This window comes from Watersipora subatra, chromosome 4 (genome assembly GCF_963576615.1).
Source record: "Watersipora subatra chromosome 4, tzWatSuba1.1, whole genome shotgun sequence".
Taxonomy (NCBI): domain Eukaryota; kingdom Metazoa; phylum Bryozoa; class Gymnolaemata; order Cheilostomatida; family Watersiporidae; genus Watersipora; species Watersipora subatra.
Window position 1 is genome coordinate 26572030 of NC_088711.1, and position 17176 is coordinate 26589205.

The 17176-nt window shown below is 35.0% G+C and overlaps 2 protein-coding genes across 3 annotated transcripts in view; one reads left to right on the forward strand and one right to left on the reverse strand.

The window, feature by feature from the left end:
• Positions 1-3697, reverse strand: part of LOC137393355 (patched domain-containing protein 3-like) — a 49239-nt gene extending 45542 nt beyond the window's left edge. Inside the window, exons 1-4 of one of the 2 annotated variants that reach the window (XM_068079870.1) lie at positions 3682-3697; positions 1128-1292; positions 408-521; positions 144-282 (exon numbers count right to left, since the gene is read on the reverse strand). In XM_068079870.1, the coding sequence (XP_067935971.1) occupies positions 144-282; positions 408-521; positions 1128-1267 (393 nt within the window). In that variant the 5' untranslated portion in view covers positions 1268-1292; positions 3682-3697. Of the gene's footprint in view, positions 1-143; positions 283-407; positions 522-1127; positions 1293-3453; positions 3620-3681 lie in introns of those variants that run through there. The other variant, XM_068079869.1, reaches the window with a different exon arrangement.
• A 592-nt stretch (positions 3698-4289) lies between these two features.
• The window catches only part of LOC137394986 (multiple C2 and transmembrane domain-containing protein 1-like), a 28299-nt gene continuing 15412 nt past the window's right edge, over positions 4290-17176 (forward strand). The window contains exons 1-6 of the mRNA XM_068081767.1: positions 4290-4422; positions 4806-4934; positions 7160-7300; positions 11671-11791; positions 12369-12591; positions 14067-14220. Coding sequence (XP_067937868.1) covers positions 4315-4422; positions 4806-4934; positions 7160-7300; positions 11671-11791; positions 12369-12591; positions 14067-14220 — 876 coding nt within the window. The 5' untranslated portion in view covers positions 4290-4314. The remainder of the gene's footprint in view (positions 4423-4805; positions 4935-7159; positions 7301-11670; positions 11792-12368; positions 12592-14066; positions 14221-17176) is intronic.

Genomic DNA, 17176 nt, shown 5'->3' on the forward strand with positions numbered 1-17176 from the left:
AAAAACAATCTAGCAATGAGTAAAATAATGATAAGTGAAATAGCCCCATAACGTTAAACTGAGTAATATTGTAAAATTATACATAAATTTTTACTTTATGAAGAATATATGTGTATACTTATGGTTGCATGTACTCAACTTACCTTAGATTGGGCCGGAATCCAGATAGGAGCTGAGCTATCTTTCATTTCAAACTGTATCATACCGAGACCGCATAGAGCCGAGAGGAGAAAGCAGCAAAGTATGACCGTCCATGGTCTGCTCGCGATACCAAAGCCTAAGCTACAATCAACAAACAGAGACCTCCAAACCTCTGAGTGAACACTGTATGACTTGCTGAAAGACAAGTCATACATCTCTCTATAATTTCTCTTCATCTCTATATCTACGTTTAAATAAGCACATACTTGTAGAAGAATGACTCGAGGCCGTGGGAAACTGAGGATCCAATGCACTGAATAACATTAATGTTCTTTCGTGCTGGCTTCGCTGGTGCGGGATTTGGACACGCCTCTATCAAACTGCAACATTGAAGCATCAGTTATGACATACAACATAGTTAACTGTTTTTAACCATAATACAGTAATCCTTCCCTAAACAAGGCGCCTCGTGATAAGTGAAAATCTGTGAGATACAAACTGATAAACTCATATGTAATAAAGTCACTATTTCGTTAATCGCAAGCATTCTCCTCTTGCTTTTAGGTTCATTAGACAATTGTGAGGGCCAAAAGTCTTTAAGATGCATGTTGAGGGTTGTTACGAACACTTTACACATTTACACTTTCTAAAGCATAACGAGAAAACAGCGAACTGAGATGACTTATTAAGATTATTTTCACAGACAGAGCCCACTGGGCCAGAGTACGAGAGAAATTTATCTATTTTAGAATTTTAATTTATATTTTTAATGAACATTTTTTACTTCGTGAAGCACTAGAGCCGCACAAACTAAACTGCAAAAGATTACTGTAGCAAAAAGTTAAGTTTAGAAAAATAGAATGGTGGTAATCGTGTGAAGAAATAAATTTTCATCACATCCATAGAATGATCTAGCAGTTGCATGCAAAGAACTAACAACAAAGCTAAATTCACAAAAATGTAGTTTTGCGCACTAGAAAACGTACTCGTCATGATCTCCGGCATGAGAACTCAGTAAAGGAGGACCTCGTTGAGCTGAAGGAACTGGAGCGTGCGGCCTCTCAGACCATTTATCTATTTCACTGACATCAAGACCAGAGTCTTTGTAGCTACAAGCTTCAGCCATTTATATGATTTGGGATCTGAGCTATCTGCAAAATAAATCTCAACTTCATTGCTCCTGCATTGCAATATACTTGCTAATACATATAATTAAAATACATCTTATACCAACTCTTTGTAGTGTCATACAAAGTTTTAACATAAAATCTAAAACTTGTGCAAATATTTGACAGTATATCCCAAGTAATTTCCCATATGAGACAATTCAAAGTAACACAGCTTTGTATGTGAGTGTGAAGAGGCTTGAGGTATAACAAATTGAGAAAAATGTAAAAAATATATAATAGAGCCATAAGCCATGCTAGTTTAAACTTCACCTAATGTAAGTTAGGTTAAGCTAAGTTATGTATTTCTATTCATGCTTCTATTTCCGAAGCTATGCATCACTAAATTCACACTTTCTAAGGCGAAGTGACCACAATAACCTCTTTCATTGTTTACTTCTTTATTAAGGCATTTTTCATGTCTCTCTTATGTGTCTTATATAATGAGCTCATTTTATTGTCATGTGTTGTTATCTACACTATTTAAAAAAAGTTATCCTAGGTTTTTAAGGCTGCGGAGCAAACTGCAGTATTTATATAAGAATATTTAATCCAACATTTGACAATTTTAACATGTCCCGAAGTATAGGTACTGAAGTATAGATAAAACTCCCTGAAGCAGATCCCTGAAGTATAGGCAAAACTCATATATGTAAAGGTTTCATTGTTTGTGTAGTATTTGACTTTGATGTAACTATTGTTCATGCATGATGTTAAATACAAAGTTTATGAAACTATCAGCATCCTAAAAACTGAGTCAGTCAACCGATCAAAATGTTATAAAAGACATGCCACATATAGTCGGTGCAATAGTAAAGAAATGAAACAAAGAGATATCAACTGCAATTTTTTTTATTTGCCCTGGTAATAAAAAGTGCAAAACATCTCATTACTATTGAAATAGTAAGAAAATTCTAGTCTAGTTCGGTCTTAATATTACTATCGAAGTATTTTAAATTTTTTTTATTTGTTCAGACAGAGGCTGTGACATTATCAATGTTGTTCTGGCCCTAGAAAATTCAGGTCTGTTTCAACTGAAAACATAGGCCTACTCATCATCAGCAACATCTATTAAACAAGGTGTTCTAGCCGTAATTACTCCAAAACAACAATTACTTATTTTATAAATGCCATCATAGTGGACAAATGTCAGTGACTGCTGATTGTGTGAGTTCTGATCAATAATGAGTAATCTGGGGTGTCTTGCGAAAGTCGGTTTTACAACCACTGATATTTGTAATCTACATTTATAACGTGTTGGTTGTAATTCACTGAACTTAAGTTAGACCTATTAGTTGAAAATTTCAAATCGAGTTATTAAGATCGTGTGCACGGTATTGTCAGCACAGCAATTTGAAAAAAGTATTCCGACGAATGACAGACAAACTTTAATGTTACTTCAAATGTGACTATCACAAATGCAAAAATTTAAACTGTCAATTAATTAAAATATAAAGCTACGAAATGAGACTCGACTAAAAACTACATGCGCTGTGACAAAAATTCAAAATGACCAACATTTAAACCAAGTTGAACTAAGTTAAACCAAGTGCGTCTAACTGAACAACTTTTATATAGTAGGCACTAATGCGATCACAGAGTAAAAATCAAACATTAGGCTTATAAATCCATAAATAGATGAACTTTGTGGTAAAATATTGAAAGAGTATGAAAGGTTCGCACAAACTCAAATATATAATATCAATCCAGTAACACTGAACAGAATCTATGCAGACTAAGTAGATATCGTAATTTAAAAAACATATAACATATTTTCTACATGTGTGGTAACATAAGATGCTATGAAAACCATAATATGTATCATGTAATGTGGCCAAATACTCATATTTTAATAAATAGAAAGGCTAGCACTCAGACCACCTTGCTTCATAGATTACTTTTGTTTTAACTCTTATTAAGTATAGTTTGCCAATACCAAAAAACTAAATAACATTAAAACAATGCATAGATATAATAAAAACATATCCATTCAATGTAATACATACACGAAGGGACACGAAAAGGACATACATATAATTATGGAGAATATGACCATTAACATTGACTTAATACACCACTCAAACATAAAAAATACAGTGCTAACGGAAGGTAAACGCCTGAATAGTAAATACGTACGACCATATACCTTTTAGCATCAACGACAATAGACTGAGAATTGTTACCAGTGTTCAAGTCATTGGCGCTGAGTTAAGATGTCCAACAAGGTGACGAATCAGTATTTACCGTATATAGATAGGTAAGCCAAATATACGTAAACAAGTTTCAGTCTTTCTGCAAACTTTAAAGGGAAGAATTTTTCATTATCTGTAATACCGATTCACTGCTACTTGTATCACACATAAACATTAATCACCTTTAGAAAATAACCCTTGACCCAAGACCTTGCTTACAAAATATACTTTTGTTGCATTGCGTTCGAATGTTGACAAAACTTTACGAGATCAAAGATAGCCTAGCTATTATGCATTAAAACAGAGGATGGACCGCATGCAACTTATTTGCGAAAGCCCGTAGGTCTTGTCAGAGATACATACATACATATGTATATGGAAGAATACTCTCAGTGGATCGGATGGTTACGAATAAACGACGCGTTAGTTCAGAAGCCTGCGTTATTTATATAGATTGGATTTCTTGAATTCATGCTAATATCAAGGATGTTTGAATAGCTTGGCTGGTATCACATCCTTGTTGTACTGTCTAGCGTGACTTTTCTGCGTGCGTTATGTCATTTACAGTAAAATCTTAACTTGACTTTAGTGAATTTGAGTAATTAGTAGCAAAAATTGTTGTATGGTTACAGAGAGAAGTTTGAAACAAATTGGCAACGAGTTTAGACAGCTAGATTGTCACTGAAATGGCTGTTCAATGAGCTTGCTGTTTGGAAATAGTTGCTCAAAAAGTTCTACTCACATAAAATTGTTATCACTCTTTCACAATTAAAGCTGTAGAATTATGTACTTTAGTTTATTTGTTATTCATAGCAATGGACGAGGCAGGTACCGACTCTAGGCCTACCACACATTCTCATGCAGCTGTATCTAATCCTCTTCGAAAGATCAAACATAAGTTCAACAAACTCAAAAAGAGTGGGGTAGGTTTTTGTACAAAAAATAATTTTAAAATAAAAGAGCTTACCTATTTAGTGTTTTTACTATGTAGAGCCACCAGTGCATGAGCCACCAGTCTGATGGAAAAACTAATCATTTGCATTTTATGGTAGTTTCTAAGCAACTTTCAAATGTAAAACATTATATTAAATGCCACTAGCTTGTGTATAGTTTTGTTTTAAAGCTTAAGCTTCTACTTTTGTATTGACAGTTTACTATATACATATAGTTAGTTATTACTTTTGTTTGGCAGAAAAATTCAACCATTCAAATGGTATGTCAATTAATTACAATTTGAACAATAAATAATATAGTTTTTGATAAAATTAGTTTAATTTCCATTGCTTACTTTTATGTTCTTCTCCAGTCGGTAAGAAGTAGATCTGGCATTGAATCTGCAAGGAATGTAGATGATCTGACAGACTCTGCCAGCTTGTCAGGTTTGCCTGTTGATGAGCATCCATCGCAGAAAGCTGTTTATCTACTTGCAAATCAGGTAAAACATAACAGTTGCCGTTTTCTAAAATGTTTTGGATCAAAGGCTAGTAAAGTAGACTAAGCACTTATTTGAATTGTTAAAGACCTAAAAGCATAGTTTATCTGTTGTTATATATTGGTTATAGCCTGTTCTAGACAGATTGTATTAATAATGCTTATATCTTTGTGGACACCATTTTGTCTGAAATGGGGCATCAATATCGCCGCACATAGATAATTATTATTGAGAATTTTTTCTGCTTAACGAGAAGACAAAGTAGAGGCTATTATTGATTATAATGTCACAGTGTTGAGTGATACCGTTGTGGGAATTGTTGTTATTTACTGGTTTTAGTAGTTATCAGCAAACTGCATTGCTGTACACTCTATTCTTTAAGAAGACCAATTGAGCCATACTGAAATTCACTAAATACTATAAACTGAAATTTCATTTTCTCTCACACAAAAATCATCAATAACATAAAGATGAACCATTAATTTGAAGAATTAATTTGTTAATATAATCTTAGTATGAAAATAATTTTTGATAAGATTTTTTAATCATAATATCTTTATAATATACTATACCAGCTGAATGCCCAACGTTGCTTGGCTAATAAAATAATTATCCAATGAATTTTGGGAACTTACCCGGTAAGCTAAACTACCTAAGCTAGCTAAGCTAACTTACCCGGTAGTCTAAATTGTTACCAAAACAATAGCCGTGTTTTAAGCCAGCTTAACGATGGTTACATTAATGATCGTTTAATGATCAACCTTGCTAGTTAATAACCCCAAGCGCTTTAAACATGAGTATTTTAATCGATGCAATAACTGCCATCACAATCATTCATTGCCGTGTCCAGTTGAACATCATAGTGTAATGGTATTAGATCACTGGTCTACAGACCTATAGGTTTTGAGAATAAATCCTCTCTAAAGCGGATTTTTCATTTGTAAAATTTCATCCTTAACTTTAAAGGTTGGCTTGCAACAAAATTCACATTACAGTTATTTGGTATCAAAAGATTCACCATGTCTTACTCTGTTGTGATGTAAGTGCCAAATATGTGGAAACGTGATTACAAGCTCTTAAAAACTCAAAAACGAAAAGCCGCCGTAGATTGGAATCTCTTTATTTCGATGACGTAATCACGAAATTTGGTTATCGTCTTGTCACGTATATTCTCACGTGAATTGAAAGGCCAATACAAAGCTCAATATAAAACTTATCGTAGTACTAGTTTATGACAAACACTTCGGGTTTTACCGAAGACCCTGTATCAAATATAGATGCTCGCTACTTTACAGTTTTGTTTCGGCTTGGTCTAATCGGCAAGTCGTAATCTGATCATGTGACCCAATACTTCGCAAATAATTTCTGCAGCACTTTTCGATTATCACAAGTGACCAACAGGCTCGTCATGATTATCAGACAATAATATGTACTCCATCAAGCTAAGGCTAAAAAATTAAACGAATTTTTACGGTAAGTTATAAGATATCACTGCTAAAAGTGACAGCATTACGATGACGATAAAACAGACGCGTAAGAACAATAGACATGGTTTTATTGAATGCGTGAAGTATATTTGTGAAAATATTTCGACGAATAAGGTTGCAAGAAAGTGTAAACAGAAACCATCTCTCACATCTACATCACATTTGAGCTGTTTTGGAAAGGGAATCCAAACTACGGCGGTCTCGTGTCGCTGCGATTTTCTGTTCGTTTTTGAGCTTTTAAGAGCTTGTAATCACCTTTCCACATATTTTGCACCTACAACACAACAGAGTAAGACATGGTGAATCTTTTCATACCAAATAACTGTAATGTGAATTTTGTTGCAAGTCAACCTTTAAAAGGTCTACTTTGTTCTAATGCCATAGCATGTAATGAAATGTGACAGAGAAATGATAGAATGTGTTGGTTTTTACAATCATATATATATAAGTTTAGCGATTAAAGCTAAATATTTGCATTGTTCTATCATACAGAGACCACCAGTATTTTATCAGGGTATGATTTACCTTTTTAGCATAATTTTAGTTGTATGTTTTTTATGGATGATTGAAAGGTTATCTTCCCTATGCAGCTTTATAGTAATCTATCAATAGCAATGATTATTTCTAGGGTCTGAAGTTATTTAAAAGGTGTGTACCGTGACTGCAGTATGTTAAAGTTGTATAATTGGTAGATTGTAATATATTTACTAATATTTTCACTTGATCATGTTTACTTTTCAGCATGTGGATGATGCCGGTGACAGCAGTGTATGCTCTTCTCTTGAACCTGATGAGGAAAGATTTGATTCCATGTCAGGCTTTGCTGAGCCAACAGCTGGTACAGTACATGGTGATGAGGAAGTGATATCAAGACAAGACCAGGTTAGTAGCAAGATATAGTCAGCATGTGCTGCTACTGTATGCATCTAATTTACTCTCTGCTGATAAGAACTGCTGACTCTATGGTTGTTGGTCATGGAAGGGCATCTTTTGTTCCTTTTTGTCATCAACTTCTCAATCTATGGTTGCTATGAGTGAGCTTGCTGTTTGCGAGTTGTGACGGAGACACCGGACTATGTAGGCTGGCTCTATGGAATTGCTCTTGCTCGAGATTCTTTTTATATTCACTACATTTAAATCTCTACCTGGTTTATTAATTCGTACCAAGATCTGTCTTTAAATGATACACTGTGGTTTGTTCAATTTGTCCCCCAAACACTTTATCATAGCTCATCAATGAAAGCTACGAGTGATTTATATACAGTCGACCCGCTTCTTCGGACCTCACTTTCTCATACTTTCCATTTTTTGGACAATGTCCAAGATCCGAATGGTTGTCCGTTGCGACTGTGTCTGTCCAAAGAATGACAAGTTTGACCAATAAGTGGCTTTCGCGACAGGTGATGCTTGCGTCTGAGTTTCCTGCCAAAGTTTTGTACAGCAATTTTTGTTTCTTGTTGTTAATATTACAGTGTATTCTATTGCAGGTATTCTAATCACATTTTACTCTCATATGTATTGTATATTGTACCACTAAACCACCTTTACACATCTAAGAATAATTGTGCACATAGTTATTACACCTGATGAACTCTCACTGGACTGCCAGCAGACTAGTATTATATAAGTTGAGGTGATCATATGTAGAGGTTTTGCTGTACTTGGTAACTAAAGTTATTCACCACAGCTCAATGAGGAGTATTTGCTATAGGAATAAAGTTTCTCTGATAAAGTAATTAGGTGTAATGAATACGTGGTTATCGGATGGCCTTACGGAAACTTGTGAATTTCTTATCATAGTATAGGATTAGAGAAGGATGTACTCGTATAAAGTTACTAGAAAAATACAAAAAACTATCTAATTACTAAATTAATAGGTCTGTAACAAAAGTACATAATAAGATAGTGGCCATTTGTATTGCTAGAAATATCCCAGCAGACCAAAACATTTCAATAGTAGCTTTTTATCACATGAGTGTAGATTTTATGGTTTGATTAGAAATTCTTTGGAGTTCCCACAAGTTTAACCGGAATTATTTTATATCAGACTAACAATCGGCCTGTCGATGCCCAAGATTTCTTTCATTTTCAATCAGGTCGATCAAAAGGTGTGTGAGAGGCTGGTTCTCAAGAACCAGGGGGAGTTTTGAAACGAAACAGCGATCTGGCAAAAGGCATGAAGCGTCCGCATGGGAAGTTTGTGAAATCATTTTGAAATATGAAAACGGACAATGTTAACGCAGACTAACAGTCAGACAATGAGAAAAGGGGATTTAATATTACGATCAAATAAGATATGGTGAGGATCAAAATATGCTCTGCAAGCGAATTTTACTGGCTTTCTGATGTAAACACCTAAGATGATATTAACATCTAAGATAATATTAACACCTAAGATGATATTAACATCTAACATAATATTAACATCTAAGTGATGTTAACATCTAAGTGATGTTAACATCTAAGTGATGTTAACATCTAAATGATGTTAACATCTAAGATGATGTTAACAGCTACAATAACCATAGTCAGCCTTGTAAGCCACAGCTACCATAATTTTCTTTAAGATGCTTTTAGTTAAAATATATAAAAATATCAATAATTGAATGGGGGATATGCGATAAACAAGCGTTTAAGCATACAAGCATTCACAAACTTGGAGTTGACGACGTTGTAGTTAGTTTGTCAACTAGAGGATGACCCATGAATGAACCTAATCAAACTTGTAACATTCACTGAACAATTTTGTTGTGCGCTAAGCTTCTCTCCAATCGATTATAACAATTGATTTGTCATTTCTGATGAGGATAGTACTTGCACTAACTATATTGTACGTTATAATCAATAAAGTTTCAATTTTATGTTCTAATTTATATGCTAAACCCTCTTAGGTATACCGCAACAAACCAGCTGGGAGAACCACTGCGTTGATCGTGACAGTAGATATGATCCGTTCCCTTAACAATGCGTATGTACAGCATCGATGTTGGCCTGAAAGGCTCTAACATCGTCATGGTAAAACCAATGCACTCGTATTGCTGAGTCACTTCAACATTTCAAAAATATGTCTCAGTTACGCATTATGTAATAACAAAAGTTTATTTTTTTTGGCCACCCTAAACCATTTTTTGTTTTGCTTTAGCATCCTATATTGAAAGATGGTTAAACTATTTGTATAAGAGCTGGTGATGCGCTGCATAATTATGAGATATTTGCTGCCTATGAATGAAGTTGTGATATTAAAATTAAAATGTTACAGACTCAGTTGTAGATACTGTTGGGGACACAGACAGTGATTAGTATTAGAAGCTATGGCAATATTAGACGGTTTAGGGACTCGTTTCACTTCACTCTATCTCTTTATGATTAGAGCTGAACAGAGTCTCTCAACTAATGTGTATAAATGGTACATTCACCATTAAAATTTAAATTATAGTTTGTAGAATTGTTCACACTTTATCTCGATGCATAGAAATGGGATCAGCTAAGCAGTTATGCCCTACCTTCGTGATGGTAATAAGTACTGACATTATCTAGCAAGTGCCTGAGGTGAATCCATCCTCATAGCTGTCGTAAAACTGCTGTGAGCCACCCCTGTGCTATGCTTGCAATTTCTGCTGGGCATGAAAGACATATCACACACTTAGCAGTGATTCACATGTCAACTCTAATCAGCAGAACTGCTTGATGTGGGCAGTAGATAAAGTTCAGTGCCTGAAGCATCGTAGCTAGCGTGCCCCCAGTACCCCAGGGATGTTTTCCATTCCTCTATTCAATACTTCTATGGATTTTCATTCACCAATTAAGTCACTAGGGCTATCAATTGCATGATTAGTGCCTTTTTTGCATTTTATTGTGATCGGGATGCTAATCATGCGCTATTGTTCATGAACAAATAATTTGGCCAATACAATATATCCGTGGATCGAGCCGCTGATATAGCAGAGAGCAACTAAGAGTTGTCTTTCCCTCTATGTTGAATTTTGCTTAGGCTAATCATCTGATAGCATCAATGATGAAATGTTAATTCTACATCATTAAGAAATGTCTAGCCTGTTTTCATGTTGATTATGTGTATGATGTCCAGCCATTTTTCATTTCCACGGTGACAGTAAGGATGGATACCTTTCAATCCCCAAATATCACCAGATATCACTATCATCGTTAGCTATTGAGTCTGTCGTGTCCTTTATTACTCTGCTAACCTATTGTTTTTGTTTGCTTCTACTTATGTGGTTTTTCTTTAACATGATCTTGCTGTATCAGAATTGTTATGACATGATTACATTCATGAACACGAATCTGCTCTCCATCAAACCCGTAACCTGTTGTTTGATAGCACAGCTGGAGTTATCTACGCTTTAGAAAGTTCTAATTGTCATATTAAGGGTAACTAGCACTCTCACAGTACCGTGCGTCGTAAGAGATCATCGTGTATAATAAGTATGTGCACAATTATTCTTGCGTGTGGTCATGTGATCAAGTGGTGCAGTGGTACTGCATGTGGCTGGTAATCTGACCACCCGAGTTCTATTCTCATGCTGTACAAACTTTTTTTCAAATTTTTCCAAGCGTGGCTACGGACAGAGATGCTCTTATTATAGTTAAGATTGTCGTTGATCGAGCCACTTTTATATTAATATAATAAACATGAGTGTGGATGAAATAAGTACATCCTGTCAAAGTTTTATGCATTGCACACTGCTTGATCATGCGATGAAGAAACTTACTACTGTAAGTTACTACTGAACTTACTACTATGTTCTAATATGGTTGATATTTAGATGAACAAATGGAAAGCCTTTAATCAGCTATGCCAAAAAAGTATAATCAAAAACATATTTGTGATTGCTTGTAAGACGCTAAAGAGCGGTAGGTTTTGTCATGGCCTTCAGATTTTGATACTTGTAATCAATTACTTATATATTATCTCATACTGTTTGACCTCTAATATGACCGGCTCTGGGAGGATTGTCCATCGCTCATCAACTAGTTTCTCTACACTAATCAATGATTGATATTGAAGACTGACAGTGTTTATATATCCTCAGTATTTGACGAACTTATGAGTCAGCCAGTGGTGGCAAGTCAGCGCTTTCCCATCTGTGGATTGACAGCGTAAACTTCGCTGCCAACTTTAAGAATGCATTCAGTTGAAAAGTAGGCTGTCACTTAGGTTTGCTATTGAGCAGACAGCTGTTACGCACTGGTATTCAGTCCTCGCAGAAGCTCTAAGAGGCTGTTTGTTATAGGAAGTGGCGAATGAAGCAGCAGACGAGACTGTAGCGATGCATATTGGTGGAGATAACACAGGCATGAGGTTGGATCTTTCTATTATGTCAGGGACGGATCTTATCGCCAAGGACAGGAATGGTGAGTAGTGATTAATCAGGAGCAGAGACTCAGTGAAAACAGTTGTTTGAGCTGCTAACTGTAAAGGTGCTGACACACAAGTACAGTACAAAACTCGTGGCAATATTTCATGGTGCAAAAAAACTTATTGTACAATGGGGAAATTGTAATTACAACTTTTTACCTTCATATTTGGCCAATAGAATGTCGAACAGAAACTGTTAACCGATGTTTTTGTGCAATAGCATACAAACAGTTTTTGTTTATTTTATCCTTTACTCGTTCAATGAAGATGCATTTTGTGACATGAACAGAAAAAACCTCAATTTATTGACTTCACGTGGAAATGCTGGGCAAATGTTCATAGCTGCAACTCTTGCAGTACTTTATGTCTTATTTTGCTCTCGTTTGTTTGGCCCTCAAGCTATGTTTAGAACTGCTACAAGACGCTCATGGCTATCTGGCAGCTGTGTTCAGAAAACAAACGACCTTTCAGAAGTCATTAAAAAGCTTGAAGCTCGTCACCATTCTGATAACTCAAGTTAAATTAACGATTCCTGAGTAGGCAGATCCATTTATTGTTATGATCTGACTGTAGGGTTTAGCGACCCTTATGTGAAGGTCAGATACAAGAACAAGACAGTTTATAAAACAAGAGTTATTAGTAAATCCCTCAACCCTATCTGGAATGAGAAGTGCTCAGTGACTATCGATGACCCGAGTCAGCCAATTTTACTCCTCGTTTATGACCGAGATACGTTCACTGAAGATGACTTCCTAGGAAGAGAATCTCTTGACCTCTCAACTCTTCAACGTGACAGGTAGGCAGCATGATGCACATAAATCAGTATATGCTGCAGCAGCCGCCAAGGCTTTAAGGCTGGTTTACACCATATCGCCGTAGGACGGCGTTTTCCTTTCGGCTTTCATCGTCGATTATGTGAACCATAAACCGATGGCATCGACAAAGAAACGTGGATACGTCGGGAAAGTTCGCAGCTGTCAAACTTTCCCGATATTTCACTTAGCATTGATGACAGCCTTTTCAATGTGAACCATTTCGGCGATAGTAATTTGCAGTCGCGGATAGCGTGATTTATTTATTTCCGTTGATGATAATTGCTTCCAGACTAGTATTTAATTCAAGCACTCGGAAACAAAGAAGTTTCTTCGCGAAATTTTTAAAAAAATTGAGAACACTGCATCATGGAGTATTTGCTGATGCAAGCGCGAATGGGTTTGTGATAGTGTGAACATTGTTATCATCGAAGATCACCGAAGTATTGTGGCTTCAACGCCCAGATATGGCGATATAGTGTGAACCACCCTTTAGCTGTCAATCTGAGCTTCTATTGGACAATTGCATCTTTGCAAAGCTAGCGTAGAATTCTCATTAGCTTTGTAAATTTTTAAATAATCAGTTTAGAATATTCCGGACTGCCCCTTTAAGAACTAAAACCTTAAATTCTTTTTCGCGTTGCATGTCGCTAAAGACGAGGTGACGTGCTTCATAAATCCAATAGTTGCTAGAAAAAGTATAACGTAGTTGTGTAAGTCTTGTTGGACTACCACAAAATTGTCAACTATCTTAATTGTGAAATACAGAGAGGTCTCTGACTCGTTACTTATTGGCAAGCTTAAAGGTAAATCTGAGATTGGTGGCATGCCTTCCGCATAGCGATTTTTAAAACCACGACTGACAGTAGAGAGACTACACAATAGCAATTTTGTTGTAAAACGGCAACTGTCACGACCATATGATAGTGATTGTAATAAAAAGGTGACTGCCATAAGGTCAACATCCTCGCATTTCATTTAGTCTTTTACGAAAATAACATTTCAGCCAAATTATTTACCAAACACAAAAATAATTTTACAAAATGCAGCAAAGTATTGTTCAGTCAAAACCTTTATCCAAAATGTGATTATATGACTTTTACAACCAGCCTTTGAACACATCCACTTAATTGTATTTAATTTTGTTTTGTCTCTCTTATATAAAAACCTTTATCAATTATTTTCTATCTTTTTATTCTCGATTTCGTAAACTGAAGCTGACAACTTGACAGTAAAGTCACCATTGTACACAGTTGCTATTATAATGCAGCCACCATTCAGACTCCATCGTACACAGTTGCTATTATAATGCACCCACCATTCAGACTGAAGACATTTCGATAGTCGCCAACCTGATTGCGTTGCCTTGTGTCTAGTAGTTACTCCGCTGACAATCGCTATCTAGTGCAGTTACCGAGTTTGATCCATGTTAGACATATCTGTTGTAATTTGGATGTAGACCAGTGGATCAAGCACTAGCCTTGAGGGGAATGGATGAGCCAGTTGGAGACCCTGAGATCTGGAGTGAACAAGAAGGAAGTATGGGACAGCTCCACATTAGATATGTTTTACACACCTCTGATAGTCAGGTGGTGCGACCTCCCATTGATCAGGTAGGGCTATCGTTACAGCTTATCTCCTTATGTTGATTTAAGTCTTATATTGTACTGGGATTTCATTGCCTGAGATTTTTTCATTCACCATTTAGTGCCTGCAGTTGACAGTTGTCATCGAACAAGAGTGGGTTTCTGTACTTTTACATATTGGATCATTTTTGGAATGATCAACTTTTACTTTCACAAACAAATAATGTTCTCATCAGCAGAACTAATGTTTTAGTAAAAGCTAACAATTTTAGTTTGAGTTGATTAGTAGGTGATACTAGAGATAGTGATTGCGTAGTTAGTAATATTAAAGTAAATAAAGTGGAGTGTTTTACAATTCTGAATTTACTCTTATGATGGTGTCAGTAACTGACAGATAAGCATCACAGATATTCTTTTAGCTGTTAAATGTAATATTTACTATAATAATTGTTGGATCCATCCATTTATTCGAAGCCAAAGTTATGAAGTCGGGGGAAAAAGATTGTGTGATCTGGGATTTGAACTCGCGACCTTCAGCTCGGTAGCGCATTATTACCTGCGCTTTTAAATAATCCTATGTGTAGTTATTACATCTTCTGGAACACCAGGCCGCCAGGGTACTAGCATAAAAATACATATACTAGTAGAGGTACTTTCATATAAATAAATCATTATATTGATGTACATAGAAGATATGTTATATAAGGTGTATATATTGAATATATGATTACATTTAGTGTATGATTTGTATGGTTTGGTATAACATTGATAGGTCGTATCATATGTATGTGTATCCCATTTAGAATACGTACAAATAATATGTAATAGAGTCATTGCACCAAGTAATAAGGAAAAGTCCTCAACGTCACCAACACCATCATATTCTTGAATGGTGTAAATCGTTTTGTTTATTGATACATCTATTATTAGTTCACCATCAGAAATCGTGGCAATTGTTATTGGCAATATTTTATCAATACTAGAATTATCTCAAGTTGTGTCTAGGAAATGGATAATCTGTATTTCTTCACTTCCATGTGGTTAAGCCTGTACATATATGTATATCATTTGAACAGTTGGTTAGCCTTAGAAACCTTTATAGCTTTAGGGGGTGCTGCTTACATACAAATACCTAGGAATTCTTTTTTCTTGCATTTTTATTTTACTTTCATTGTTTACAAAAGGCTGGTATCGACCATTGGTATATTTTGCTTTAGTTACATTATCTAGCTCCAGAGATCCCATCAGGCTGTAAGTCACGTTTGCTCTTTGTGCTGGAGTGTAGTCAATAGCCCTCGAGTGTCATAAGTGGTTAGGGCTGATTTGTGATGTCATCCTTTTAACTCTCGAGTGTCATAAGTGGTTAGGGCTGATTTGTGATGTCATCCTTATAACTCTGGGGTGTCATAAGTGGTTAGGGCTGATTTGTGATGTCATCCTTTTCCTACTCATGCTCAAGTACTTTAATACAATAAACATGATGCACTAGCTTAGACTCAGTCATAGTTATATATAGCTGTGTAAATAATATACTTACTATATGTATAATATACTATATAAATAATAATATATATAGTATATAGCATATTATATACATACTATACAGTATGTATAATATATCTAATATATATTGTACATAACGCATATATAATATATATTATTCATATATTACACCTGCTATATATAATTTATATTATACATAATATATGTTTTATGTAATATATATAATATTTAGTATTATATGTAAGATTTTATATAATACAGCATATATTATGTATAAACACTATATATACATGTAATTCTATATCGCCTAACCAAGAAACCAAGCTTTACATCTTAATCAGAAAAAGCTAATGTACATATACCTACATATTAAAGAATATATATATATATATATTATACATGTATATATATTACGTAGATCAATATTTATTTATTATATAAATATTATAGTTATATAGTATATATTATATAAATATTATATTTATTTAATTAATACATATCATATAAGTATTACATTTACAGTATGTAACAAATACAAATTATATAAATATTATGATTATGTAATATACATAGTTAACTTTTTCTGATTGAGATATGAAACTCGGTTACTTGGTTAGACTGTTATGCTCGTATACATGACACTGGGTGCTCTCAGGGGACCAGCAAATAGGTATGCTACAATCGCCTGATTATCTGCTCTGAATATAGAAGCATCATATTTCAAAGAGTAGATAATTCCATTTATTGTACACAGTTCTACGTAAATCTTAGGTTGTATATGCAGCCAAATAAAGTTTCTATACAATCTTTTAGAGGATCATACATAGTGCTCTCATACAGCCTAGTTGTGTCATGCATACTAACTGATGTGCTTACCAAGGCTTAAACAGTAAAAGAGTTCATGACCTAACACTGATTATTAGAATATGGGTTTCAACAAACGTTCACTCAAGCTTGTCAAACAGGTGAAGAATGGCATAACAAGTTAACTGCTCCTTTTTATTAATAATAATTATAACTAAACAAGTCATGCTTCATACCTAATGCCTAATAACATACAGTTGTTTGTCATATGTCTATGATTTGTTCACCAAAAGTGTTTTTTAGTGTGATAACTTATTAGACAAACACGTCACAAACGTTTTTTTTTCTAATGACATGGTAGTATTGAAATAGCAGATGTATTCTCAGTGTGGTGGTATGGATTGGTAAGATTGAAGAAACCTTTGTGCCATGTGTAAACGTCTTAGATCAAGGGTACACATACCAGTTTATCCTTGATCTCCTCTTGATGCAAGCAACCGTGAAAAGCCTTACAGCATGAGCTTTTCAACGATAAGTTTAAGATAGATTTATCTAGTTTGGTGTTTGTAACAGGTGAAAGCGGACAAACATAAAGTAAGTGATAGTATATAGCACTCGCTAGTATGGGTGACTTCTGTTGCGAATCCTGTTGTTGTGGAGTTGTCTTGTCTTTTGG